The following is a 26,934-nucleotide window of genomic DNA, read 5'->3' as shown; positions in this document are numbered from 1 at the left end:
TTGAGATGAGTTGACGGTGACGTCAGGTTTAGCATCCGATGTGGTGGGAGCTCCCGAGGTCGTGTCGCGCCGACGCGTCCCCGGCGTTGCGACTACAACCACTCGCACACACAGTAACAGGTTGTGCTGTGGGACGACACCTAGGTCCTTAATACCGTGTGCATAGTCATGCGCCAGTCGCCTCCGAGTAGCCAATCCAATGAAGCTTTCACACGTTGCAGATACTCAGCCTCGTGGCTGCCTAAACCACAGTCGACCCGAATGTTCGTGACGCCCGTGACCTTCACCGCACCTCAACTCCACTATCGCGTCTTTCGTAGCTCGACACTATCATGATAGGTTACCTTCGAGCCCCATTCGCGCACTGCCATTAGCAGGTAGAGCCTATATCTCCCGCGCGACGAGCGACAACTCGACCGAACCACGATACCAGCGTACTTTTCATCATCATGGACACCTCGCAAGCAGTCGTACCTCAGCCCCCACATTCAGCTTCGCACTTGAGACCTGAAGAACCTGATAGCCTTCTTCCAAGTCTTAGCGCGCATGTGTACCAATCTATTGATTCAGAGAATGGGGAGATTCGTCTACTCGAGGTGTTACCCGGGCGCTACAACGATGTGATCAAGATCAATCTCTACGCGAAAAACCTCAACGACAAACCGACATACGAAGCACTTTCTTACGCGTGGGGTACCATACCTAGCTCAAACCGAGCCATCATCAACTGCTGTCCAGTACCTGTGAGAGAAAGCCTTGATTTGGCACTTAGACGTCTCCGAAACCCCAATCAATCTCGCATACTATGGATTGACGCTCTGTGCATCAACCAAAGCGACACCAGGGAAAGATCACATCAAGTCCAGCATATGGCTACCATTTATAAGTCTGCGACTACGGTGGTGATATGGCTTGGCGAATGGCAGGCTCTCGAAAAATGCTCAGACTTTCCAACCAAACCAGAATGTCAAACGATGTGGATACGACACCTGAACCGCTCGATCAATCTCATGTTTGTTCCCGGCGAGTCTGATCCACATCATCTTCATCTGTGGCAGCACGCTCTGGAGATTAGTAGGCTACCCTGGTTCCGCCGTCTTTGGATTATTCAAGAGCTCTTATTAGCCTCCTCCCAACCAAAGTTCATGATTGGCGATTGCGTGGTTAACTCGAGCGACTTGTTTACAGCCTTGAAAGGAGTTCTATCGGTCCTTTTACAAGATAGATACTCTTACAGGTTGAAGCGCGAGCAAACGACGCCAGGGTTAGGGACACTTCCTCGTTCCTCAACATCACAAGCGATGGGACCAAATCAATCGTTTCACCATTTGCTGATGTTGCACAAAATGCTAGAGAGCTTCCTGGACTCTGGTGGAGCAAGCCTCTATGAGTACTCGGTATTGTCACGATACGCTATGGCTACAGACTCACGAGACAGAATTTACGGTTTGCTTGGCATCGTCAAATCTTACGTGGCTGAGCCTATAGTACCCGATTACACAAAGGCTTGGCCACAAGTTCTCGCTGAGGCGACGATAGTGATGATCTCAGAAGATGGACAATTTCCTTACATGAGTGATGAGTTTGCTTTTCCTTCTGCGGATCGACCCCAAGAAGGCTATCATACACCTTCGTGGGTGCTAGACTTTTCCCAATCGATTTCAGGCCATGGATCAATCGACTTTCCAAGCTACAATATAGACAGGCTAAGTTCAGAAGTGATCGAGCGCCGACGAAAGTCACTACGTCTGTCGGACGATTTTCGAACGCTTTATAAACACGGATGGTATTTTGGAAGCATTAACAGAACTTACTTTTTCACACCGGAAGACTCTCTCAGAAGCCCTGGGGAGATTGCCATGGAATCGGCGGCTGGACTGTACGACTTTTATCATGAGGCCTTGAAGCCGAGCGATATAACACCGAATCTCCTTTATGAAGCTCTAATCAAGAGGCACTACTTCGGCTTTAGTCTTGAAGAATTCACCTCTTCTTTACTAGGCCATAGAGATGATTTCCTACTATCATATCGAGATGGAAGTCCAAGCTTGTTCTCGCATCGTCGGCAGAGTGTGGGTGGGCACCCGTTCAGCGTATTCCTTACCGATAAGGGCTATGTCGGATACACATGGCTTGACGAAAATTCGGATATTCGAGTAGATGACATACTTGTCGCTCTTTTCGAACATCGAATGCCTTTCATTCTACGACCAGTCGAGGGAGGTTCCACCTATCGAATGGTCAATCTAGCTCATGTATCGGAGCGTAGTGGTAAATATTCCCAGTTTTACCAGTTATCTGGGTTCGAATTTTACCAACCCCATGAGGATCCGCGTGATTGGGTTTATGATGAAGCAGAGGGCTGTTTCGAGTATGCTATCGTTTAGGTCTGCCTTGACGCCTGGAAGTCCAGCAGCAACACCAAAAGTCGACCCCACGCGGATAGTACTATGGAAACGCACCAACAGTAAACAGCCCCACACGGAGCTCGGACTAGATTCCCATTCGGGAGCAGAGTCAATCCTCGAATTGCCTCTCGCAACTGGAACTCTATGGGAGCTTGGCTCGCGTACACTTTGTACACGGCGATCGGATTTGTTATCCACATGGACCATGGAACCCTTGAGATACGTTATAACGCATGGTCTTGGCGAATAGCTATGACCAACGTGAGCTCCACTTTGAAGTGGGCATGCCGAGGTACAAGAAAGTTAGTATCGCACGAGCCTTCATCGGCCCTTTTCTCAACCAATATACATACCTCGAGTACGTGTCAACATTCATTCGAACATCAACAAAAAGATTGCACCAGCTTTTCATCATGGATTCATTCACAGCAGGCGACATCACTCACAAGAACGGCGAAGTCACCCACTACTACGAAGGAGGATCAAAAGACGGTATACCCCTCATCTTCATCCATGGCTGGCCGGATATCGCGGAGTCGTGGAAGCACCAGCTCACGCACTTCGCTGCTGGGGGAAAGTACCGTGTAATCGCGCCCGACATGCGCGGCTACGGCGACTCTACTGCTCCCCGCAAGAAGGAATCCTACGCCCTTGAGGTCCTCATTCCAGAGCTCGTCGAGTTCGCCGAGCAACTTGGCGTCAAGAAGGCAGTCTGGATCGGTCATGACTGGGGATGCCTCATCAACGCGCTCTCCGCTCACTACCCCGAGCTCTTCATCGCTCAGGCAAACCTCTGTGTACCCTACCGGAGCTTAGAGCTCGGCTTGGACTACATCAAGACCACGATAAACCGCGACATCTACCCTGAGAGCGAGACCGAGTGGGGTCAATGGGAGTACATGAGATACTACGAGCTACACCCCGAAGAGAGTGTCAAGGCCTTTGACGGCCACCTGGATGTCATCACTAAGATCTTGTACGTAAAGGGTGACCCTAGCAAGTGGGGACAGCCATCACCCACGAGTCGGGTCCTGAGAGATGGCGGTTGGTTCGGTGGACACCCAGAGCAGCTTCCCGACATCCCGCTCGAATACACATCGCTCGATGAGTCTCTTTACTCAAGCCTGCTCAAGAGCAAGAAGAAGCATGGCTTCTTTGGCGCGAACGCGTACTACTTGAACCACAAAGCGAACGCCGAGTATGCCAAGAGCGAGAAGAATGGTGGTGTGTTGGAATTTCCATTCCTCTTCATTGATGCGAAGTTGGACGCTGTGTGCTCGCCTAGCACGGCACCAAAAATGGCTGAGATGCAGAAGCAGTATGTAAAGAATTTAACATACAAGACGATTGAGGCGGCGCATTGGGTGCATTTGGAGAAGCCGAAGGAGGTTAACGAGACGTTGGAGAACTGGCTGGCTACTCTGTAAAGGGTATAGCTCTCACAAATATTCACATGCAGATCTTACAGCGAGTTACCGGCGTAATGTATTTCCATTCTCAAGGACATATTGTGCGAACAGCGTCATTTTCGTTTCTACACCATAGCGCCATCAACGACTAACAGTCTCTAAAGTGTCGCATTTCTAGGATTACTTGGGTGAAGCATAATTTGGGTCCCGCAGATTTCTCAGCATAGTAGTCTGTCCTGCACAGATAAATGTGAGATAGTCAGGGTTGTTCTTGATAGCTGTGTAGCCAATGGTCAATTCCTCTCAATCACCTTCGAACAACACAACCAGTATACATGAAGGCGTAAGTACGACTGCCCAGCATGTCATGAGCATTCTCTTCGAACGGTTGCATGCATCACCGTATCAGGCTCACTGGTGTTGGTATTCATGACGAGGCTGGCGAATCATGCTCGAGCAACGAACCAGGTGTCTTCGCCTTTACAGGGGATTCGTTTATGGGACAAGCCGAGGAGTTGCGAATCTGACGTAAATTCCGTCAATAGCACTTTGTAAAGCGATATCAGCATCATGCCTCGAGATCAACTGTAAGTCTGTTCTGGGGCTTTGTGCTATGGATGTCAGCTGTTATAGTGTTGTGCAGCCGACAAGATAGAATGTGCTACACCTGTCTACCACATGGAGTACCAACCACTCGGTGATGGAGAGATTCGTTTGTTATCAATCCGACAGCCACTTGATAGCCTACCATGAGTTGAGTCTCAAGCGAGACAAGGTCTTCATCCTGAAGAACGCGTGAATTGTGAGCTCCTTCATCGCACCTTTCACAACTGTCGCATATCATCGACCTTCTCTCTTGAAGGCCCGGAAACCGCCTTCGTTGCTTTGAGTTACACCTGGGGCAGTCAAGATGACCAGGAACCAATCTATGTCAACGGAATCGCGATCAAAGTACGAATAAATCCCAAGAACGCCTTGGAGGCATTGCGAGAGACTGACGTCGTGAAGAGAGGGTGCATGATGTGGGCAGACGCAATGTGCATCAACCAAGGAGATCCCAAAGAGAAGAGCAAACTAGTCCCTAAAATGGGGGAAATATATCGAAAGAGTTGGTGTGTGATCAATTGGCTGGGAGATGCCACCGCCGGCAGTGACGAAGCGTTCGATTTCATCAATGGAGTATGTGAGGCTCGTGAGCGAAGTCTCGAAGCGACAACTGAATTCCTGGAATACATGTCAACTTGCAAACGTCTATGTACAGTATGGGAAAGCCTAAAGGACGTTGTACATCGACCGTACTTTTCTCGCCTGTGGATCATGCAGGAACTAGCGATGAGTTGCGACCGAAGCCTGGTCTTATGCGGTAAAAAGATCACGACATGGGGACGCATGCGGAAGGTTTACCAATGCCTTAGAATTCTTGAACGTGACTTAGAGGACGATAAGTTCAAGGACATCCTCAGAGACGTAATCTTGGGCCACGACGATGTCAAGAGTGCTTACGAACGCGTACCAAACTATCATTGGAAAGTCCTTGACGATTATCATGGACTTCAGGACCTAGAAGCGAGGCAGACCGACCACTACCAAAGGTGCCTTATCACGCGTTGTCGCATAGCAAAATGCCAACGCCCACAAGACAAGGTTTATGGCATGTTGGCCCTCCTCAGAGACGACCTTGCGTCGCAAATCGTTGCGAACTACGAACACGACCTTCAGACAGTATATGCAGATTTCACTAGGAAATGGATCGAAACTATGGATGATTTGAATCTTCTCGGTCATTGCGGTGGGTATGGCGATCATTACCAACGTAAAGAAGCGCTGGATTGTTCGTGGGCTGTCAATCTGTCGAAAGAGATCAAGCAGCAGACAAGCAACTACCACTGTCGTTATCGCGCAAACGGAGACATGAAAGCGTGCTATCGCTTTCAAGATACCGACCTCATCGTACGCGGTGTGATTGTCGACAAGATCGATGGGTTCAGTGGGCGGCGTCATTGGGATGATGATTCCGGTGAGCTTGTAGATTCCTTAGGATCAGAGTCCTATAGAAACCCGTATGGAGCAGACGCAGACTATGAAGAAGCTATCTGGAAGACTTTGGTAGGCGACCGAAATTATGAAGGCGACCGAGCACCTGGAAAATATGCTTGCGTACTTGATATCGCTATCCTCGACAAATCATGTTTATCATCCGATCCTACCAGTAACGGGAACATTGATGAGGTTCAATACAATCTTCATCTCTGGTGGATAAGGAACGCAGAAATGAGAATTAAAGGCAAACCACTGGCATCATATCTCGGGAATATGGATATCTTACAAAAGGACCCGAAGACATACAATGAAGCTGCGGGGCGGGTTGACAGGTTTCTGTGGAACAGACGATTGGTTTCAACCGCTTCGGGTTACGTTGGAATAATGCCTCATTTTATTCAGAAAGGCGATATCATAGCAGTCATCGGAGGCTGCGCTGTACCTCTTGTTCTGCGACCACGGTGGCAGCAAAAGCCAGGACGTCTCAAATACGAGATACTTGGCGAGTGTTTCGTTTACGGGATCATGGATGGGGAGATTGAACAGAGCGCGAGGGAAGGAAGACATGCTCTTGTTGATATCATGATTTCGTAACCTCCTTGAGTTTTACTGGAGGCGTTCGTGAAACCGGGCTTATAGCCAGCATATCATTGAGTTTGTTACACTGAGGCCATCCGGATCCCAAACGTGACATGGACAATTGGAGTATAGAGCGCGAATCATGCTCCAAGTTGGCGTCTCTGCTAACATAAGTAGCCCTTGTCGCAGATGATGACAATGCTGGGACAGAAAGCACGGTTCTTGGATGTTGTGTTGGACTACTGTCGACGCTGTGCTCCGAAGTTCCAGCCATATGTCTTGCGCGCGTCGTCTTCATCGGGAGGATGATAGCGATCAAACGAATGATCTACCAAATTGATCGTAGAGACACATGAGTGTCTAAGGCGTCTTTGACCAAGTCGAAAGAGTGTCTAAACTGTCTGATTAGGCTGATAGTAGCTACTAAAAATAAGTATTGGTTCAGAGACGTCGGGGTGGGGCTGGTGAGCCCCGAACCATGGCCAGCTAGGACTTCCTCTGGTTCTCCTTATTGCATTGCTTCAAGTCGTGCCTGCAGGAGCGTGCTAATGATAAGGCACCATTGGTATGTGCATCTAACGAGTTCTCCCATAGGTCTGAGCGTTGTTAGTACCCTTTCCTTGTGCGTATGTGATGCTCGAAATCGATGACTACCACTTTCGAAGGAGGAAATTGATTGTTCCGCAATGATAGCTCTTGCATTTGGGATATTCATCTTGAGCCGCGAGTTGACAATAACACCGCAACTTCTCGCATCTGCTACGGCTGGCCCAGCCCGTGTTGCATAGGGATATTCAGTGCTGATGTCGCGTCCGCGGATGCATAGGGGTCAAGGCAAGTTGTAGAGATGTTTCAGATGGCAGATACGTCGAAGCACAGCCATGACTCTTTGGTGTTGATGTCCGTTGGATGGGGTCGATGATAGGCCCCACCGAGATGGGGCTGTTCTCAACAAATGCGGGTCGCTGCCCCTCTTGTCGCTAGCGCGCTGGCCCTTCCCGTGCCTCCACCCATTCAGCTCTCGTTCACCTTATCAAAGTTGGCTCGCTACGCAGTGCCTCAGACCTATTTGATGCTGCCGTCGTCTTCCAGAGCTTCTTGAAACACGCCACGGAGACTTGCACCCGTTCTATGGTGACTGCGCCCGCAAATGGATAATGTGGGGGCGGCAGCGTAGCGCGATGAAGCGTCGATCAGCCCAGCCTCCTGAACTTTGACATCATTCACCAGCTGGCATCCGAACATCGAAGTCGCGTTGAGCTTGCAGAAGGGTTTTGCAGCGCATTGAAGCATGTTGATAGCACGACCTGAGAGAAGATAGGACAGTTGGTCAGTGCTACAGTCGTGCCTTGCGCAATCGCGGTAGCATCCCACGGATATCGATATGCAAGGCTGCCATTCCGTTCCCCAGCTATGACCACGTGGAAAGTGCAGAAGCGCGTAAGCTGCACGGATCTCGTGAGAGCGAAGCATAAGGCAACCTGCAGGGAAGTCATTGAGCCTGCCTTAGCGCAGCCACGATGCTAAGATGCGAGTGATACTTACCCCTTTGCTATACCTCAGCAAGATCATTAGGATATAAGCTCCGATCGAACCACTATTGCGATGGCATCAGACTGCAGTGAATATGGAAGGACTTTCCGTCGCGGCGAATGGTAGTTTTCAATACCTGACTCAATTGTCCTTTGCTGATTCAATACAGGCCTCGCTATCATATCTGTAGCATTTCAGCTTACCGAAGCGTGTATCAAACTCCACACTTTCTGGGAGACGGTGGAAGATGCCCCTGGAGAGATTGCAGCCATCAAGGAGGATCTACGCTATCTGATCTCGGTCTTCAAGAGGGTAGAATCTCACAGCAACCCTCTTGGCAGTTGTTTAGCAGAAGGAGTACAACACTGCCGAGCCAAGATTGCAGTAAGTACTTCGGACGGTGATGCAGGTTGTAGCTGATCGTTCTAGGATTTGACACTTATTGTTGAAAGATTCGACAATGGCTTCCAATCGCTGTCGCGAAGGAAACGAGTACGCACAGCCTTCAAAGCTGCCCTTCACAGCAAACATATCCAACGATTTCGCGACTCACTGAATGATGCGAAGTCGACACTCACACTAGCTTTGGCCCATGAAAGGTACGATTAGATGTAATGCACATCAAGAATCGATAGCTGACTATGCATACTAAGCGTGATTCAATCTCTCTCTTCTCGTCTTCCAACAAAAGTAAAGGTACATGACGAGATCGAACGATACGGGACCGCCAAAGCCGCCCAAAGAGATTTGCTTCGTTCAACCGAGATCGATGACGCTTCTGGTTGGATAGCAGTGCAAAGCGTCCCCTCGAAATACGTCGGCCAGCGTTCTCTTCGCCGTATGAAGTCTCCAAACACTGCAACACTGCAACCTTTGGGCGAAATGCTAATCAAGCATCCGTCGATTGATTACAAAGTACAGGAGCTCATGTTGCATGCTATCGCACAAACCGCTGTTACCACCTTTGAATCAACATCGATGGAGATATTTGCACAAGATGGCTATACGATTGATGCATGTGGACAGCTGCGGACCAAGACTTTCGTCTATGCTGAAAACCTGCGGTATCACGTAAACCACCATGTATCGACCTTCCGGACTGCACTCGGGTGTGCTTGGTTACGTACAACTACCCTTCACCACGACAACAAATCTTCCAAAAGACAAAGGAAGTTACAGATCATCAGATCCCTGATCTTATATCCTACAAGATGGCTACAGTACATGGGTATTCAAAATGGCCTCGAAGCTGTCGTGGCATCTGGAGGTCGGAGCTGGCTCTTCAACTGTAATATAACAGTGACCCGCCCTGTTCCTGACGACGCACTCATCTTCGGACTTTGTCGCACCGGCCAGACTCGTGCTGTAGAAGCACTTTTGGAGAAAGGAATGGCAAGCGTAGTCGACACAAGCCCGAAAGGGTGGAAACCACTGCATGTAAGTTGCTACGCCTGCATCATAGACTCTTGCGTGATAGAGATACTGATTTACCTAGTTCGCTGCCGCCGCAGGTCACGTCGATCTCTGCGCTTTACTCATCAAGGGAGGCGCAGACAAGTCTGCACTAGTGTATGAAGGGCCTTCTGACGCTATCTTGTAGGTTTCCAATGTCAAGTGATGGACCCTCCGCTGAAACAATTAGATCACCCATATCGCTTTTCGTATCATCTTGTACGGATGAGCATGCTGATACCAAGATCGCCATGCTCAGGCTATTCTGCGAATGCATTGATATAGCCGATGCTGACAGCGACGGTTGGTCCGTTCACGACTGGCTCAAGCGAGCATACGCGAGGGAACGAGTGCCAATCTCACGGAACAGTATCACGTGGCTACTTCATCTAACCGTGAATGAAGAGTATGTCGAATTTAGTGCGCGCAATATCTGGTCCGCCCTACAACACGCGATGAGATCTGTTTCCAACCACGCAAGGCACAGCAACTACCTCGAGCAAGTTCTTTGTCTTTCTAGAGAAGAACGTTCGAAGGTCAGTAAGCGACATCTGGACGCTCTAGGCTCTTGGCTTGCTCTACGGGTAAGCGGTCGAGTACTCCTGCCGATGATAGTGAATGCCGGCTCGTTCTTGCAGATGAAAGGCTTTGATTGGATGGAGGACAATTTAACACATAGGCAGTTTCTGCAAGCCTTACCGAGTATCTACTCAGCTTGGTGCACTGCCCTCCTAGACTGCATCGAGCAAGTCAAGACGTATATGCGGGAAGAGCTTGATCGCTTCTTATGCGAACTTGGTATGGCGCAAGGAGCATTTATCCGTGCACTGACCCGGGCCAACAATCTCTCGCACAACAACAGTTCTGGAAAGCTACCAAGAACTGCATGCACGCACTGCAAAGACGACTATGGCCCATTTGCTTGCGGGTTGGTCGAACCTGCGCGTATAGCTGTTACAGAATGCGTCAAATCGGGTCACAACGCGAACTGCGTCTGCGACAAAGTGCAGAAAGCCCCCACAATATCGGACGAACTTCCGGAGTACACCGGAATGTTACAAACAGACAGCGACAACGACAACGACAATACGCATGAGGACGACGAGTTCTTCGACGCCCAGCCACACGTTTTCAACGATGAAGACCTCCAAATAACTCCAACATCGAGCATGTTCACCGACATCGCGACTTTGCTCTACAGCGCTCAAGGCAAAATGTGGCTCGGTGAACACTCAGTCGGAGAGCGCCTATGCTCGACTTGCCTCTTGCTCAAGGAGAAGTACATCGGCAAAGATGGTCTATCTGCTGACTTTCCACCAATGCCGATGAGCTTCGATGGCCTACGTGTGAAGTGGTGAACATCTACAAAGTACCTAGGTCTTCCACCGTGAAACCGATGGTAGCTGGACCCACCCTTCGTATGAGCCCATCAAATGCGTACACATATACTATCATTTAGTATATCTTGTCATAACATCAACAACTCTACGATTTAGAGAACATGGCGATCCCGGTGGCTCCCTTTCGAACTTGACCTGCTCGAGCTTAGTGCATTTGCCAAGACGCTCTATAGCATTCACGCTACTCTATTCGCGGTAACGACGTTCGCCAAGAGTCCATAGATCATACGAGCGGTTAGGACCCGACAGGTCCGGTTTCGTCCTGCCGATCCTGGTATTGACCGCCTGAGCCTCACAACCAAAACCGTACCTTTTGGTTGTACGTTTGAGATCATCTCGCTATGCTTTGTAATCCCGAGCTTAGTTACCAGCAGACATAGAGGCACACTGCACATCCTCGTACATCCCTGAACCTGGTTATAAATCTTGTACGATAGTTGTTGTATATAGCCAGATTACCATAAAGATAGACCAGCATGCTACCTGGCCATCTTTAAAGTTGTTCACTGATCCATCTTCTCTGTCTTGTGTATATGCAACCCTACAAGCATCTGCTTACCAACATTCTACTGCTCACTGTTGTTACCATGGCACAAAAGACACTTCTCTTTCTCGGCGCAGGACCAAACGTTGGAGCTGCGACATTATCGCTGTTCAAAACTAAAGGATACAAGATCGCCGCTGTAGCTCGCACTATCAAACCAGATATCGAGGCGAATGCAGACATCTGTCTGACTGCTGATTTCAGCGACCCAAGCGTGATGGGGCAGATCTTTGAGAAAGTCGAGCAGAAATTAGGAGTTCCAAATGTTGTCATCTACAACCGTAAGTCATGATTTTCGTACACATTCAGGATATAAATCGCGTCGTCCAGAGCTTCCCTTTGCCCATATACTTGTATTAAGAGCTCATATTGAACTAGCCTACTCCTGGTCCATGGGTCCTGATCCTGAGAACCCTGTCTCGGCGCCGCTTCAAGATTTCCAGAAAGACCTCGCGATCAACAGTGTGAGCGCTTACGCTGCTGCGCAAGCTGCAGTAGCAGGTTTCAGCAAGCTCCCTAAGGATGCAAAAAAGACCTTCATCTATACTGGTAACAATGGCAACACATTGGTAGGTCGTGGGCATGTCTTTGCGAAGATAGCAACGTGCTTACTTTCTCAGGTCACACCCATGTTTCTGATGCTCGGTATTGGTAAAACGAGTGCTTGGTACATGATTCAGACATTGGCTGCCTCCTCTAGCCTGGCTTCAAAGGGATGCCGTTTCTACTATGTCGACGAGCGTACACCTGTGGGAAAGGCGATGTTTCATGTCTCGGGGCCTGCACACGCGGAATACTTTTTGGAGTTAGCAGAGAAGGAAGGAAGAAGTGAGACATTGGCAACGTTCGTCAGGGGCAAAGGTTACACGAAGTTTCCAAGCAACGAGAGGGCGATACTACCGCACGTTTCTGTTCAAGATGCGGCGGATCCGAAGTATGGAGCACCGGGAACTGCAGAAGCGAAGTACGGCTACTGAGAAAGCGAAGTCAGCTTGAGATCAAACAAGTATATAAGACAACATGCAAGAATCTCAGTAAATGCAAAGCTGTATACCTTGTGCCGCGTCGTATGAACTTCGATTTGACATTGTTGGTTATATCATACCAGACGATAGCTTATAGCGAGATCCAACTAGAATTATTTGACTAGACCGTTTCTGAAGGCACAAAACCAATGACTCTTGCCCAAGAAACCTTAGACCTTTGGCAAACCTAAAGGTACACAATCATTCCTATCGATTACATGTACTGCACGCAATCATTGCGCAGAGTGGAAAATGAATGCGAGACTCTAAGACTTGCGACTCGACACGCGTTCCTCCGCATTGCTCGGATGGTCCGTCCTATCCTTACTGTAGTTCGTAGGAGTTAAAGCCGAATTCATTGTGCAAAAATGAACCGTGCATCATTAAGCGATGTTCCTGAGCCGGAACTCTATTCGGGCCGACCCGACCTTGTCTTGGCGAATTTACATGCTCAAAAGGGAAAAAATGTAAGCGAAAGTGCAAATCTGGGGAAGGGGACTTGTTTTGATGCTAAACCCAGAAATTCTTAGAATGACTAATCTTTTTAACACCGACACTACATCCGTGGTAATCCTAGATTTCTTCTACCACGGACCGTGACTAACGGGCATCTGTTTGTCCGACGGCGTGTAAGAGAGATAAGCGCTCCTAGCAATTCTCCAGGCTCTAAGTCGAGACAGGAGTATAAAGAGTTGGTGGCTCCATTCGAAAGATGAATCACAAATCCTCATCATCACCATCTTCACTACTACCACTTCCCAAGAACTTTAAGTTATTCTTAAACTACAATGTCTCGCTACGCTGAAGCTCATGCCAACCCCGCTGGTCCAGGAGATGCTCGCCCAACCGCTCTCCAGATCATCAAGGACGAAGGAGTAGAGGGCAAGTTGGCCGGAAAGGTCATCGTTATCACTGGCACTTCTTCTGGAATCGGAATCGAGACTGCCCGCGTTCTCAAGCTCACCGGAGCAAAGCTGTTGTTGACTGCACGAAACCTCGAAAAAGCCAAGACTGCTCTGGACGGCATTCTTGAGCCAGGACGCGTTGAGCTCGTCGAGATGGACAACACCTCCCTAGAAAGTGTGCGCCGCGCAGCAAAAGATATCCTGGAGAAGTCGAACAACCAAGTCAACATCCTTATCAACAACGCTGGTATCATGGCCATTCAGAATCTCGAAAAGACCAAGGACGGATTTGAAATGCAGTTTGGGGTCAACCACCTCGCACATTTCCTACTGTTCGAACTTTTGAAGCCAGCTCTCCTTGCTAGTGCCACCCCTGAGCTTTCTTCTCGAGTTGTCAATCTCTCTTCTTCAGCCCATCACGTCGCCTCGATCAATGAGTCTGGAAACTACAACTTTGAGAAGACCGAATACAACGACTGGGTTGCTTATGGGCAAGCTAAGACTGCAAACATCTACATGACGAACGAGATCGAGAGGCGCTACGGATCCAAGGGGCTTCACGCAACCAGTGTTCACCCTGGTATGATCGCAACAGGACTTATGCAATACATGGACCCCAAGATCGTTGAAGGCTTCCAGGGCAACCAGGAGGTGTACAAGACGATGAAGTCGCCAGAGCAGGGCGCCGCAACAACAGTATGGGCTGCGATCGGAAAGGAATGGGAAAACAAAGGCGGAGAGTACCTTGCTGAGTGTGGAAAGACTACCCGCGGTAACGACAAACATGAGATCGCAGGCGTGGGCTTTGCAGGCCATGCTTACGACCCCAAAGCCGAAGCGAGGCTTTGGAAGGATTCATTGGCAATGGTGGGACTCAAAGACGATCAGTAGTTTGAAACGAGTGAGCATGTTTAACACCTACATTCGGGAGCTTATAGTTTTATAGTAGCGAAGCAAATAAATTGATTTATGATCTCAATTTTATGCTCCACTTCTGCTGGGTACTAAGAGCCAGCATTGTGCTTCGTGAAACTTTTAACATCTAGCAGCTAAATTGCATCGTGTTCGCCAACCGGTACCCAGGAACTGGATACAAGACTATCTAGGTCTTGAACAGGACTTCGCACGGAGCGCGAGGCGGGATTTGGGGGTGGTGACAGGGGTGCTGAAGGTGGGATGGCGTCACAACCACCTCAATGCATCTAAAGATTATGCCCCGCTTTCTCAGCACCAACATCAACATCGCTCTCCAACCACCATACTATCCGACGTCGGTGCCATTACCACTCGATATGAACATTGAATCTGGGCTGTATACAGCCCTAGCTCCCTACCAGACAAGACTTCTGTGTCTTCATGGCGCCAATTATGACCTGGAAAGCGTGCTAGTATGTACGCTCTATGTCGCAGACATACTGCATCCTTCTTTCGAGGGCCTTGGTGTACGTTCATGTAATTCAAACCAGAGTCACTTGAGGAGTTTCGAAGCTCTCTCGTATGTGTGGGGAAGCCAGGAAGGCTTGAAGCAAATTACGTGTAACAATATGTCACTTTCAGTCACAAAAAATCTCTTCGAGGCCCTCATGGCACTACGAGAAGGCGATGATGAAGATCGCTACTTGTGGGTAGATGCAATTTGTATCGACCAAAACAATCCGGCGGAGAAGGCTGTTCAAGTGCGCAACATGTTGACAATCTACGAAAAAGCTGTTAGAGTGATTGCTTGGCTAGGTCCTCTGGGGAACCGAGACTTGACGGACGTCCTGTCAGAGGGTGACTTTACGCCTTCTCCATCTATGCACCTCCGAAGGATGCCAAGTTGGGAAAAACATGTTGAGGCTCTTCCGCACTGGCCTGGATCGAATAATCGTGGTCGAGGCCGAATGCCTCTTGACCTCGAGGAGATCTGTGCTACCATGCATCTAGTCTACTCCCTCACCTACTTCAAGCGCATATGGATACAACAGGAGGTTTTTGCCGCAAGAGAGTTGAGACTGCAAAGTGGGTGGCAGAGCGATTTCGAGTGGAAGGGATTGTTGTCGCAACCTGATCTATTGTACACGCTTCCGCAAATTCGCGAGGATCAGACTCCACTCATCTCCGAGATCGTTGATCTCCATGCCGACCAACTGAGCTGCTTTGACCATTTTCGACGAAAGCAGGAGGAGCGCCCATATCTCATCGATACGCTATTATACACCGGAAGACTCGAATCTACAGACACACGAGATTACGTTTACGGTATCCTCGGTCTCACAAGCTACCCGTCACAGTCTATGTCAATGAAGGAATGGGAGGAGGCAAGGAGATCATCACTTTTCATCCCTGTCGACTATTCGTCTTCCTGGGACGCTGTTACATCCGCTGTTACATGGGTCACACTCATGACAGAGGGTCTTGCACTGATAGCCAAGTTCAAGATGCTGGACGCAAAGGAAGAGAACTCTACACTTCCTTCCTGGGCTATAGACTGGCGCATCACTGCAAGATGTTTTCGTAGACGACGAGCAGAAAAGAACAAAGGTCTCGGCCACAGATTGGTTTCGTCACGTGGGTCATTGGAGATACCCTCTACATCTACAAGTAGCCTAAAGACTTCAATTTGGGAGTACAACACGCGTCATACGATATCTTGGAAAAAGATCATTCTTCATGGCATCGTAGACACGAGGTTCTATGTTAGTGACGATCACGTCTGGGAACGAAGACGACATCTGAAAGATAAGCGCCGGTGGCAACTCTCATGCGATACCGATAGTAACGATATTGTGGTTTATATGCCAGACGTCTTGAGTTCAGAAATCGAACAGGAACTACTCGGTCACCGACTTCACGAAGGAAGTGAAGTTTCTCGTGAGTACACAAGTGGAGGTCTATGGCTCTTGCGTCCAGTTGAAAACGACGAACACATGATCATCGTCTGTCTGTCTTGGATCCCAATGAATCGACACGTGTACTTCAACCATTGGCAACAGCATATAGAGGACGATCGTTATCGCCCACTAACTGTAGATTTGGGTAATCCAGCGATCGATCATTTGATGGAAGCTCCACGAGTTGTGAATTGGAACAGTAGGCAGAAGTTCACCATTGTATAAGAAGCTGGAGTGCTTTCACTGCTAGACCGCATCTCTCTTCACTATGACGTCCTTAGATCTTATGTCCCGTCTTCTTCAATGCGCGTTGGTAGCTTTCGGTCTCTCTACAAGCATCCAACCACTTGTTGACATTCGGATACTCCTTGCCCTGTATCCCAAGCTCCCTCGCAACAATGAATTCGGCTGAGAACTGCATCATGGTGTCCGCGGCGGTGACATGATCGCCGCAGATAAACTTGCCTGACGAGAGCGACAACTCAGTTTCGAGCCAAGACATGTCGTTCTGCACATTAGCCGACATATTCTTCTCGGTGGCTTCAAGGAGGCCTTCGGGCGCATCTTTGGGGATGTGCCATCGCGCATAGAGAATGGCGAGGGCGTGGAGTGCGAATGTGGCTTCTGCAGCCTGAGTCCACTGGCGGATCTTGATTCGCCCTTTGGGGTCGTGTGGTAGGAGACGACCCTCTTTGTCGTATGTCTCGCACAGGTAGCTGTGTCTGAATTCAGATGCGAACAACAGTATAGTCGCTTTCTACATACTCGGTTATTGCGCCACTTTCATAAACAGTTAGATCACCATCTTGAAGGGTAGGGAACTTTCCCAAAGGATTGCCCGATGCCAGTTTGAAGTCTTCAGGCGCCTTTCCATTCACTCTGTCAGAGAATTTGACATTGTAGTCGAGCCCCAGCTCCTCCAATAGCCATGCAGTGCGTATGCACCTCGATGCTTGGAGAAACCAGAGTGTGATCGTGGGCATGTTTGAAGAAAAGCAGCGAGTAAGAGGAGTAAAGGTTATGACAGCGAATGGCAAAATCCGGCCTTCTTGAGGTGTATAAGCTATCCTCGTTGTGTGGCGTCATATAGGGCGTATCCTTTGGGCGGAGCTGACACCGGCGGGTAAAGGTGCAGCGGATCTACCTAGCCAATGACTAGTTGCTATTACATATCAATGGAAGCAATCCCGCATCACGCCAGATCTGCACCAGGGATCCCTCGCGAGGCGATGTCATCAAGCATGAATACACATCCTTTGTTCGCAATGAGGTTTCAATTGGAGTGATATTCTCGCAGGGTTTAATCACAGAATTCGCATCTATCGCTGAGACGAATGAGCAGTTCGCAATGTTTCTCGTCGTCACGACGTAGAATCGGCCGAGATCTATGTTGATGTTTCCGGACGAGATGGTCTTCGTCTCTTTCACGTCCACGCTCGGCTATGGTATGATGCCTGATATTAATGCGCGACGCGACCTCTTCATGTTCATAACAACGGTCGAGATTTCCAGCGCGATGTTTTGTCGCATTGTCTTTTGGGTAACTCGCACGGCACGGCATTCAAGATGCCTGGCAGCAGCCAAACCACATGACACTTTCGCATAGTCTTGAGCCTCACGAAACCATAGTGAGAGAGCAGTGTGTCGATACTGGAGTATACAAAAGTTCGGGTTGATCAACGCCGCAACGCTACAGTAATGTGGGTACTACCCAGGTATACGATCCTGACCATAGATCCCTGGCCAATCAGAGACCATACGGCGGATCACTTCGATCGCCTGCCGAATACTGTGCCGAGGCATGGTTCGCACCAGCTGACTCGATCGTTGTCGCAACATCCAATACTGCAACAACTCCGCTAGGTTGTTTCTACGCCTTGCGCCATCGATAGGTCCTCGGTTCGCAGCATCGATCAGGACGAGTTAGACTTGACGTCATGAGGTGGGTTGACCAACTGGAAGACGGCTCGTCCCGCGCCCGTGCTAGATAAACTGCCTTGTACTGATAACATGGAGACTTTTCTCATGTTCTTACAGCATCTCACGGTCCATTTCCAACATGTCGTCTAATGAGAAGCCAATAGTGTTCCACTACGACGGCTCGATCTTCTCTCACCGAGTGCTATGGTATCTTTGGCTTCGCGGTATACCTTATGACGAATGTGTGGGTGTTATCTACCGAGTTGCGATTGGCTTATTGATGTGACTTCTAGATTCAACCTGCATTCATGCCACGTCCAGACCTTGAACTCATTGGCGTTGGCTATCGAAAGATCCCTATCATGGCTGTTGGAAAAGATGTATATTGCGATTCCCGGCTGATTATCTCCACGCTAGAGTCCTTGTACCCTAACAATGCCCTTTCGCCCTCGACGCCAGCCGACGTTGGTATCAGGAAACTTTTCGAGAGCTGGACTATCGATGGCGGTATCTTTGCCAATGCTGTCAAGATGATGCCATATTGGCAGGAAGCAAGCTTTCTTTCGAATGAAGCATTCGTCGATGATCGCCAGAAGCTCATGGGAAGTCGATTTACTGCCCAAGGAATGCAGGCTGGGCGACCGGAAGGCGCGCAGCACTTACAGCAAGCTTTCGATATGCTTGAGACTAATTTCCTCGCGGACGGCAGAGATTGGATCCTAAACACACAGGAGCCGTCGCTAGCAGACATCGATGCTGTCTGGCCGTTCAAATGGTTGATGTCGGACCCAAAGATGAAAGACAGCCTTCCCGCGGAGCACTTCAATGCTAAGAAGTATCCGAATGTGTTTGCGTGGGTGAAGAGATTCGTTACACAGCTGAATGAGAAGAAAGAGACACTGCCAAAGCCGAATGCGCTCGACGGGGAAACAATGGGCAAGCGAACTCTTGACGCCACCACCGCACCAGTAACCATTACTTTCGACGATGACAATTCTCACGGGTTCAAACAAGGCGAAGACGTTGAAATCTCACCTTCAGACTACGGACAAACGGGTAAGACTGCCGGAACGCTAGTTGGTCTCACAGAACATGAAGTTGTTATCCGAAATAGCAAAGGCATACATGTGCACTTTCCGCGATGGAATTTTGCCATTTCCAGAGCTGCTTCAAAGTCTAAGATCTAGATTGCGCAAGCTAAGAGTATCGTAGTTCGCGATTGTAGCAGTCGTCATATATTTTGATCTCTTCCGTGAATATACAGTGTTTGCTTATTGTCACCTCGTCCAACCCTGTCGAACAACAAACGATTCCAACAGTACGAGCATTTGTAATATGAGCACGAAGCCTGCAGGAAGGCTGACAGCCTACGTATTAGGAAACTGACTGTTTCCAATGTAATTAAATAGATTCGCAATTGCGTCCAGAGCTCCAGTCACAGCAAGCAAAACGCACGCATGCTCACGCAGAATCGCAGCAACATACACATTGAGATGCTCAAAAGACATCAGGTGGAGTGAGTGTGATCATACGGCAAGCATTGTATTTATCGGATTACATTAGCCATGCCCGAGAACGTTCTACGAGATGGCATCCATCGAACACTGAAACAAGACGAAGAGCCCAAAACGTCCATCCAGTCCACCGAAACCCATCCTCTCGTCCTAATCTCTAGGATGCCAATGAGTCACCAGCACCGTTTTGCGTGCAGTAGTAGTTTAACTCATCACCACCAATGTGGTTCTCCAGCGATTGGCAAAGGTTCAGCTTGCCGACTTCGGTCTGCATTGTGTTAGTCTTCAGAGAATTTGATGACCATCAATCGGCTTCATTACCATCTTGCAGTCAGGGCATTTGTCCCATTGCTTGTCTCCGGTGTTTCGGTTTAGGTATGCGTCGCATGCCTTCTTCGTTGCGTCGGCGTTGTACACGTACTGGCCACCAATCTTGTCGATGCAGAGGCCCTCTTTGTGAAGGTCGGCGCTGACGAATGAGTCCATGAGGACGAAGAGAGCGGAGACGGCGACGGAGAAACGCATGATGTTTTAAGATTGAAAAGTAGTTGGAAAAAAGAGCGTAGGTAACGACAGAAGCGAGTGTGAATACTGGTGTATATACAAGACTCAAAAGAGCGTGAGTTTGGTGACCTTGAAAATCAGAGGTGCAGAGGCAGGATAAATAGTCAAAAGAAAGAGTGATCATAGAACTTGCACCCCCCTTCTCCTACTTTTGTTATCATCACCTGAGCCTGTAACAGCACAGCCAGAATCCTTCGTCCGTTCTCGGTGCAATTGTGGCGAACGTCACTTGCTCGTGAAACGTGGTCGGGCCACCACTGTATTAACGAACCGCGCAAGAACACGCCGATAAACCCAACTCCAGTTCCAGTCGGCAAGTGAACCGAACCACTTTACCCAGCAAAGTGTTCTGTTAAGAGTCAGGAACCCAATACCCCATATTATTGCAGGCGGGTGCCGAGAGCCCGGAACCTGTTTGTACGTCATGCGCTTCGGCCCGAAAAACGAGGCGAGCGTGTTTCTGGTACACATGAATTAATATCGGGCCCCTAGCAAGGTCCACTGCAAGGAACGACTGACTTTGGTATACGTACACATACCGTTGCTAGGCATGAAGGACCTATTCTTGGTTCGAGACAACAAATCACCGGACAACTATGCGGCCAATCAGCCTTGCCCATGAATACACTACCTGAATACGAGCACTCCACCACCATTGATCCTTATCAGTCCCTGCCAAGTAATTTGTCTACGCGCATTTCCTGAAAGAATACTGAACTGTGCAGATCGCGTCTCAGAGTCCAAGTAACGATTACTAGTACCGCCGGGACGGTCAAAGTGGTGCCACACTGCTGGCAATGTCTTGACGATAAGTACTGCTAGTTTTCCGGACGACGAGTGTCCATCTTGCCAACCTCACAAGTCGCTCATTCACTCTTTCTGTGACGAGAATTATCCACATTCGTTCAAAAACATAATCTGTATATAAAACCCCGCCACCATGCACTTCACTCCTCTCCTCGCACTCGCATCCAGCGCCGCTCTGATCGCGGCTGCTCCAGCACCCGTCAACATCGGTTTGGATGACGTTATCCTCCACGGCAACGGCCGCTTCACCGTGATGAAGCGCTCCGACTTTGAAGAGCTGGAAGCTGCGCGCAAGTCCGGCGTGGTACCTCCCAAGCCCGCCTACCTGGACGCGAACCACTACTCTGGCAACGAGACCGACGTACCAGCCAAGAAGACGCTCAAGCGTGACACCAGCATCATAATTCCCAACCCCAACTCGCGTTTCCTCGGCTGGGACGTGCAGGTGAGCCAGGTGACCAAGGGAGCACCGACCACCATTGCCGTCGCCTCTGGCTTCTCCATTAGCAACACCATTTCCGTCGGCATGAGCAGCACTTTGACGCTGGTCAAGGACTTCCTTCAGGTCGCCATGTCGGTCGACTACAGCCAGTCGTGGCAGACGACGCAGACGCAAACCTTCACTGCTACGGTGCCCGAAGGCAAGTACGGCGCTTTCGTCACCAACCCGTGGACCGACCGTGCGAGTGGAAATGTCTGGAGCGGTACTATTGGTGGTGATGGAGAGCTGTCTTACTACCAGGCTGACTCGTTCACGTCAAAGCAATACGACAGCATGGAGTGGGTTGATGGTGTTACTAGCCTCTGCGTAGGCGACACAGTTCCTCTCCCAAGGTGCTTGGGCGAGGGTACCTTGTAGACTTGGGAAATAGCAGAGAGAAGTATGTGGGACTGGGAACATTGGAGAAAGCTGCAAGTGTCTTTACCGAGCCCGCATTCATGGCATCGTTCAAGTAGCGCTCTTGTTGTAGATGAGCTATCGCTAGACATATCGAGCATTGTATTGTATAAACAACTTGTAGACATGCATTCTAGAAAGAACAATTTCTTTTATCAATCTCCGTACCATGATCTACCAAACCATGTCTCTTTGCGAACATGAGACCTGGACGATAACCAACACGCCAACTAACCTGGCCTTGGCAACATCAATGCACCCGCATCACCAAGTAAGAAATATATATGACATCTCGCAACAACAACAACACTTCAATCCATCCCATCAATCCAAGGCTTCAACGCCGCCAGCCCAATAACAACCGCCTCCTCCGTCCTAATCGTCCTGCTCCCCTGCTTCGGCACCAAATTAACCCAAGCATCAAAAAGCTCACTAGCCATCGACTTGTCCAGCCCCTTCTCCACTAGAACAGGGTCATTAGCCACAGCCGGCTCTATACCCGCTTGACCACCAAATACAATGAGAAGATGTTTGAAAGAATTGGGAGCCTTTACTGTTGTTGTCGTAGACCTGTCGCTACCGGCGTCGTTGCCATGACCAGAGAAGAGCGAGTAAACCGACTGACCACGTTCCGAGGTTCCAATCGACATGTCGTAGCCATCTGGGTATTCGCAATCGGAAAACACGGCGCTGATGGACGGGGCGCGTCGGACGGTGTAGCCCCAGTAATAGCCTCCTTCCTCGCGAGGGAGGCTGGCTGCACACGCAGTAGCATCTAGATTGTCGCATTCCAGCTGTGATAAATGGGGCCAGTTGGGCGGTTCCTCAGCGTCTGTAAAGCGGACGGTTGTGCGCATGCCTTGTTCGACTGGGGCTTCCTTGGGTACGGGGACGCGGATTGGGTACGGCAGACCGCACTTGACGTATGCGTACTCATGATCGTCTGACGACGGCGACTTTTTCGGTTTTTTGCTCTTGGGTGTGGGCGCAGGTGCAGGACCGACAAACACGCCTTCGCGGTACCGACACCACTCGTGACTCCGAAGATGATGCGGCATATCCATACTGGGCAGATTACCAACCCACTTCAGATTCTGATGTTCCTTGAAGATGCTCATTCGGGGATCCTCGGCATCGTACCGGAGATGGGGAGGACACTCGGCATAAGACAACAAGTGGTAGAGGAATTGGTCGGGATTCTGCCAGGCTTCGTCGTGTTCCATGATGGAGTCGAGAACTTGTTGCTTGGTGCGCCCTTTGCGTATGTACTTTGGATCCACGACTCTGGTATCAACGTTACTTGGGTCATCGTCATATACGACGATTTCATCGACGCAGTAGATGGCGGCTGCGCGGGCGATGCGTCCGACTTGGATGGTCTTGTGATCAGGCTTCTTGGCGTTTAGAGTCCAGCTACCAGGCAAGGCAATAGTAACGGTCCAGTCGCGACCTTTGGTAGGATCAAAGATGGCAGTGGGTTTGGAAGTATCAATGTGTTCTATATGTTGTTCTTGAACTTCGCCCTTTCTCTTCTTGGCAGGACTGGCGTTGTCGTAAGAGTTTTGATGAACGACAACAGATGCCGACGCTTTGCGCTTCTATCACAAGGTCAGGATCCAATTTTGCCCAAACCCCAACATGACTTACTTTGCTATGGTCTGCCATGATCGCAGAGAGATGTGAACAGGCCGGTGCTACGATGTCGAAGTGGAAGCCGCAGATATCGCCAGCTACTTTTTGTCCTGCATTAGCGCGGTTCGCGTGATCCACCCGCGCATGCCTGTCATCATCAGCCCTAACGCAACCTGCCGCAATGCCGCTCAGGCAACACTGCGACGGCGCAACTCAACCACAATACAAACAGACTCTCCCACCATTCCGACACCTCTCCTCCCCCACCGCAGTCGCAGTCGCACCAGCCGCCCGAATCAAACCCCCTTGCTTGAACAACCTAAACGCCCCAAGATGGAGGGCCACAAGTAAACGCATCCGCCCCATCTATCGCATCCCACCAATCCGCTAACGACTCTAGATCACCCACCCCTCCTCTCACAACACCCACGACATCCACGCTCTTCACCTTCCTCGCTCTCTACCTAACCACCCTCTTCTCTCTCGATACCTGGGCCGCTGCACGGGGCTCACCTTACCGCGCACCAGGCAACACCTCCTCCTTCTACCGGCCGGGCGCCACGCCACCGGCGCCGGATAGTTACCAAGGCGGTATGCATGGGCGGGGGAACGCTGGGCCTGGAACGGGAGGAGGAGGAAGAGGGGGAGGGGGTAGAGATGTCGGGAGGGTTGCACAAGCGAGAGATTCTAGGCCGCCGATTAAGATGGGTGGAAGTGCTGCATGTGGTGCTTGTATGATCTAGAGAAGATATGCAACGGTAACAGGGCATTTCTCGGTTTGTAAATGTGTTTACAGATGGTGGTTTACACCATCAAGGCTGACTCTAGATGATTGGTGTGGTTTTTGTGAGTACATGTTATAAATACCTACTACAAGTGCATCGCAATCACTGGAAAACCGCGACGTGATTCATATCAAAAATACATTCATTGCTCCCTTTCGCGCCATGCTACTCAGTGATGCGAACGAAACTAACTATGCTCCCCGCCTCACATTTGTACTCATCAAAGTAATTTTCTTTCCCTTCTTCTTCTTCCCACCAGCCTGCTTCTTCGGCGTCTCTTCGCTTTCACCCAGAGACATGGCCTGTGCTTGGGCAATCATGTCTTCTTCGGCAAGCAGATCCTTCTCCCAGCCCTGTAGCCATCCATCATCGCCGTCGTGATGATCTTGTGGCCCGAGAACGGGGGATGTGCCAGCAACTACCGCCGTACCCCATACTGTCCGTGGCGCTGACGGGCTTGACGAAGGAGATGCCAATGAAGCGAAACCATCGCCCCGGCGTGGTGGCCAGGGCGGCGACGTCGAAGGGTTGTCTCCGTCTGTCGTCGGATGTGCGTCAGACATGCTTCCTGACGCTAAAGGCTGGAAGTCGTCGGCAGAGAACCTCTCCGTCATGCTCGGGCGCCTCCTGCGCGCAGATGCAAACTCGGCGTATTCGGCCTTTTCCGCACGTTGCCGCGCCTTCTCCTCCTTGGTCTCTTTTTCGGTGTGCTTCTTTCGCCTCTTCTCAATCTCGGGCCTGAAGCGCTCCAACACTTCTGGGGCGACAGTGTCGGTCCAATCACATTCGAGAAAGCCAACCTCGCAGCCATACGGTAGATGCGCCAAATACTTTGTGCGCTTCCGCAACTCATCGTCAACTACATGTCCTGTAGACACGTGCTCAACCCGAGGAAGGATCGTTGAAGGAAATGACGCAAAATTGCCAAAAGCCGCTTTCAAGATGCGAATGTCTAATGGAGATAGATAGTAATGCAGTAATGCTTGGTAAAAGAAGTACTCGGATGGCGTCTTGTGGTGCTCGTGTTGTTGTCGATTGCGAAGCTCCGCAAGCGTAAGAGATATCCCATGACTTGCCGCAGAGGAGTGCGATGACATGGACACCGTCCTGTCTTTGCTTTGAGTGACATCAGCCTCGGAGGCGTTCGGTATTGGGGTGAAATCCTGGCCAGACTTGGAAGCGTTCTGTATCGTGTACATCTCTGGTGCGGCACCCTCGTCGAAAACGATTGGTGCTCTCTTCATCTTCGGTTCTGCTGGTTTGACTGGTTCTTCTGGCGGATTTCCGATTCCCTTTAGCTTTTCTTTGGCATCTCGTATATTTTTGATTGCCTTTTTCGTCCACTCCATGCTGTCTTCGGCAAACATGACCTCATCTTCTTTCCCTTGCTGCTCAAGCTTCAGAATCTCCTGATCGAGTTGTTCTAACATGTAGTCCTCCCCGCCCCGCATCACACGGGCGTAGTCGGTAACCTCGGCGGCATGGTACCAGGGAATATCCTCGTCTTTACTCAGAGCATCCGCTCCATCACGAGGCATAGCCAGGGTGCTTCCAGCGGATCTGACAACCAAGCGAAGTACTACGTCGCCTCCCTCTCTGGGAGGCTCACCCTCCTGTCCTGTGTACCAGCGCACTGGTCTAGTTTCGGATGCATATATGGTGTCAAAGCACAGCGGGCACTTCTTTGAACGTGCCCTTTTCTCGGGAGCCTTGCCCTCGTCTTCGGAATGCATGTAGCGGATGAGACATGGGAGACAGAAGATATGGCCACATCTGGCCATCCTCGGGGCTACTGGAGTCCCTAGGCAGATAGGGCAGGAGGCCTCTTGTGAAAGCTCCGATGCCAATATCTGCAGGACGTTGTTCCAGTCCAGGTGGATATCAGCATCGACGCTTTGCGCGCGATAATCGCCGCGCGGGTCTACGATAAAGCGGTAGTTGGCGTGCACATATCTATCCAAGGTTAGCTGAGCCCTCTACAACGTTCTCGGGCCGCTGGAACTCACCTCGCCTTGTCGACGGCGTGGTAACCCGAGCCAAGACCCCAGGTCGGGTTGCGCCGATAGTTCCTTGCATAGCCATGCGACTGGTGGTTGGTTGGGCGTGGCGGCAGACTAAAGTTCATGAGGTGGGTAATAGACGTCTGCCCCTTGCGATTGTTAAATGGACGCATGGCGAGAGACTCGACAATGGCATCCTCGTCCGTCTGCCTGAATCGCTTCGAGCCTTTGTGCTGCTTCTTCTGCTGCTGCGTGTTCCGGGGAGTGGGTGATGATCGCGCCGGCGCGCCACTACCCCGCGGCTGTGCGAAGAAGCTACTGGTACTGATGGACGGTGTCTGGTTCTGGGCGGGTGAAGCGGGTCCAGAAGGTGCAGAAGCCTTGGACGAGGACACGACGGGTGGGTTGCTAGACATGACTCCCAGCTAAGGGCTCACGATAGCGCGTCGATGACGATGACGACGTCGGCCGGAGTTTCTGTTTTGGCGGGAGTAGCCGGAACTACAACCAGGGTAACAGAGACAGGACTGAGCGTCTCCGACGGCAGGCCAGGGATGCCGTCTGTTCAGCTATTGCGTACGGTGCTGGCGCGCGCAGTACTGGCTGGTGTCCGGCTTGCGTGCGACGCGAGAGGAGATGCAGGGTG

The 26,934-nt window shown here is 50.3% G+C and overlaps 14 protein-coding genes across 14 annotated transcripts; 10 read left to right on the top strand and 4 right to left on the bottom strand.

Moving 5' to 3' along the window:
- The first annotated feature begins 182 nt into the window (after positions 1–182).
- On the top strand, positions 183–2,514 carry CC77DRAFT_666274 (HET-domain-containing protein). The gene has a single exon (XM_018532669.1). The coding sequence runs from the start codon at positions 450–452 to the stop codon at positions 2,385–2,387; it is 1,938 nt and encodes a 645-aa protein (XP_018378988.1). The 5' UTR covers positions 183–449; the 3' UTR covers positions 2,388–2,514.
- Positions 2,515–2,821: 307 nt separating this feature from the next.
- CC77DRAFT_1067778 (alpha/beta-hydrolase) lies at positions 2,822–3,835 on the top strand (the record flags this gene model as incomplete). The annotated part of the gene is made up of 1 exon (XM_018529033.1): positions 2,822–3,835. The coding sequence occupies one exon, from the start codon at positions 2,822–2,824 to the stop codon at positions 3,833–3,835; it is 1,014 nt and encodes a 337-aa protein (XP_018378987.1).
- Positions 3,836–4,852: 1,017 nt separating this feature from the next.
- On the top strand, positions 4,853–6,537 carry CC77DRAFT_1055539 (hypothetical protein; the record flags this gene model as incomplete). The annotated part of the gene is made up of 1 exon (XM_018527837.1): positions 4,853–6,537. One exon carries the CDS (start codon positions 4,853–4,855, stop codon positions 6,449–6,451), a length of 1,599 nt encoding a protein of 532 aa, XP_018378986.1. The 3' UTR covers positions 6,452–6,537.
- Positions 6,538–8,063: 1,526 nt separating this feature from the next.
- Positions 8,064–10,779, top strand: CC77DRAFT_1067776 (hypothetical protein; the record flags this gene model as incomplete). The annotated part of the gene is made up of 6 exons (XM_018529032.1): positions 8,064–8,091; positions 8,139–8,353; positions 8,399–8,568; positions 8,623–9,406; positions 9,465–9,565; positions 9,612–10,779. 6 exons carry the CDS (start codon positions 8,064–8,066, stop codon positions 10,777–10,779), a joined length of 2,466 nt encoding a protein of 821 aa, XP_018378985.1.
- Positions 10,780–11,408: 629 nt separating this feature from the next.
- CC77DRAFT_950776 (hypothetical protein) lies at positions 11,409–12,342 on the top strand (the record flags this gene model as incomplete). The annotated part of the gene is made up of 3 exons (XM_018535336.1): positions 11,409–11,646; positions 11,744–11,934; positions 11,986–12,342. 3 exons carry the CDS (start codon positions 11,409–11,411, stop codon positions 12,340–12,342), a joined length of 786 nt encoding a protein of 261 aa, XP_018378984.1.
- Positions 12,343–13,178: 836 nt separating this feature from the next.
- Positions 13,179–14,186, top strand: CC77DRAFT_1055537 (NAD(P)-binding protein; the record flags this gene model as incomplete). Its single annotated transcript, XM_018527836.1, has 1 exon — positions 13,179–14,186. The coding sequence occupies one exon, from the start codon at positions 13,179–13,181 to the stop codon at positions 14,184–14,186; it is 1,008 nt and encodes a 335-aa protein (XP_018378983.1).
- Positions 14,187–14,776: 590 nt separating this feature from the next.
- Positions 14,777–15,031, top strand: CC77DRAFT_921811 (heterokaryon incompatibility; the record flags this gene model as incomplete). Its single annotated transcript, XM_018533724.1, has 1 exon — positions 14,777–15,031. A coding segment is annotated over one exon (255 nt), but the record flags the coding sequence as incomplete, so codon positions are not given.
- Positions 15,032–16,353: 1,322 nt separating this feature from the next.
- On the bottom strand, positions 16,354–17,252 carry CC77DRAFT_1026574 (glutathione S-transferase C-terminal-like protein). Its single transcript, XM_018526290.1, has 2 exons — positions 16,934–17,252; positions 16,354–16,884 (listed from the first exon to the last, which is right to left on the bottom strand). Exons 1-2 carry the CDS (start codon positions 17,149–17,151, stop codon positions 16,446–16,448), a joined length of 657 nt encoding a protein of 218 aa, XP_018378981.1. The 5' UTR covers positions 17,152–17,252; the 3' UTR covers positions 16,354–16,445.
- Positions 17,253–18,005: 753 nt separating this feature from the next.
- Positions 18,006–19,373, top strand: CC77DRAFT_1003060 (hypothetical protein). The gene is made up of 2 exons (XM_018523196.1): positions 18,006–18,332; positions 18,382–19,373. Exons 1-2 carry the CDS (start codon positions 18,228–18,230, stop codon positions 19,273–19,275), a joined length of 999 nt encoding a protein of 332 aa, XP_018378980.1. The 5' UTR covers positions 18,006–18,227; the 3' UTR covers positions 19,276–19,373.
- Positions 19,374–19,765: 392 nt separating this feature from the next.
- On the bottom strand, positions 19,766–20,127 carry CC77DRAFT_922815 (hypothetical protein; the record flags this gene model as incomplete). The annotated part of the gene is made up of 2 exons (XM_018533743.1): positions 19,766–19,870; positions 19,924–20,127. Coding segments are annotated over 2 exons (309 nt in total), but the record flags the coding sequence as incomplete, so codon positions are not given.
- Positions 20,128–20,679: 552 nt separating this feature from the next.
- On the top strand, positions 20,680–22,035 carry CC77DRAFT_1026571 (hypothetical protein). Its single transcript, XM_018526289.1, has one exon. It carries the CDS (start codon positions 21,107–21,109, stop codon positions 21,830–21,832), a length of 726 nt encoding a protein of 241 aa, XP_018378978.1. The 5' UTR covers positions 20,680–21,106; the 3' UTR covers positions 21,833–22,035.
- On the bottom strand, positions 22,032–23,577 carry CC77DRAFT_1026570 (deoxyribose-phosphate aldolase 2). Its single transcript, XM_018526288.1, has 2 exons — positions 23,519–23,577; positions 22,032–23,469 (listed from the first exon to the last, which is right to left on the bottom strand). Exons 1-2 carry the CDS (start codon positions 23,534–23,536, stop codon positions 22,183–22,185), a joined length of 1,305 nt encoding a protein of 434 aa, XP_018378977.1. The 5' UTR covers positions 23,537–23,577; the 3' UTR covers positions 22,032–22,182.
- Positions 23,578–23,690: 113 nt separating this feature from the next.
- Positions 23,691–24,439, top strand: CC77DRAFT_1026569 (hypothetical protein; the record flags this gene model as incomplete). Its single annotated transcript, XM_018526287.1, has 2 exons — positions 23,691–23,850; positions 23,904–24,439. Coding segments are annotated over exons 1-2 (352 nt in total), but the record flags the coding sequence as incomplete, so codon positions are not given.
- A 40-nt stretch (positions 24,440–24,479) lies between these two features.
- CC77DRAFT_1067766 (RING finger domain-containing protein) lies at positions 24,480–26,704 on the bottom strand (the record flags this gene model as incomplete). The annotated part of the gene is made up of 2 exons (XM_018529031.1): positions 24,480–26,241; positions 26,295–26,704. The coding sequence occupies 2 exons, from the start codon at positions 26,702–26,704 to the stop codon at positions 24,480–24,482; spliced, it is 2,172 nt and encodes a 723-aa protein (XP_018378975.1).
- Positions 26,705–26,934: the final 230 nt, after the last annotated feature.

This window comes from Alternaria alternata, assembly GCF_001642055.1.
Source record: "Alternaria alternata strain SRC1lrK2f unplaced genomic scaffold CC77scaffold_41, whole genome shotgun sequence".
Classification (NCBI taxonomy): domain Eukaryota; kingdom Fungi; phylum Ascomycota; class Dothideomycetes; order Pleosporales; family Pleosporaceae; genus Alternaria; species Alternaria alternata.
This window is presented reverse-complemented; position numbering and strand designations above follow the sequence as displayed.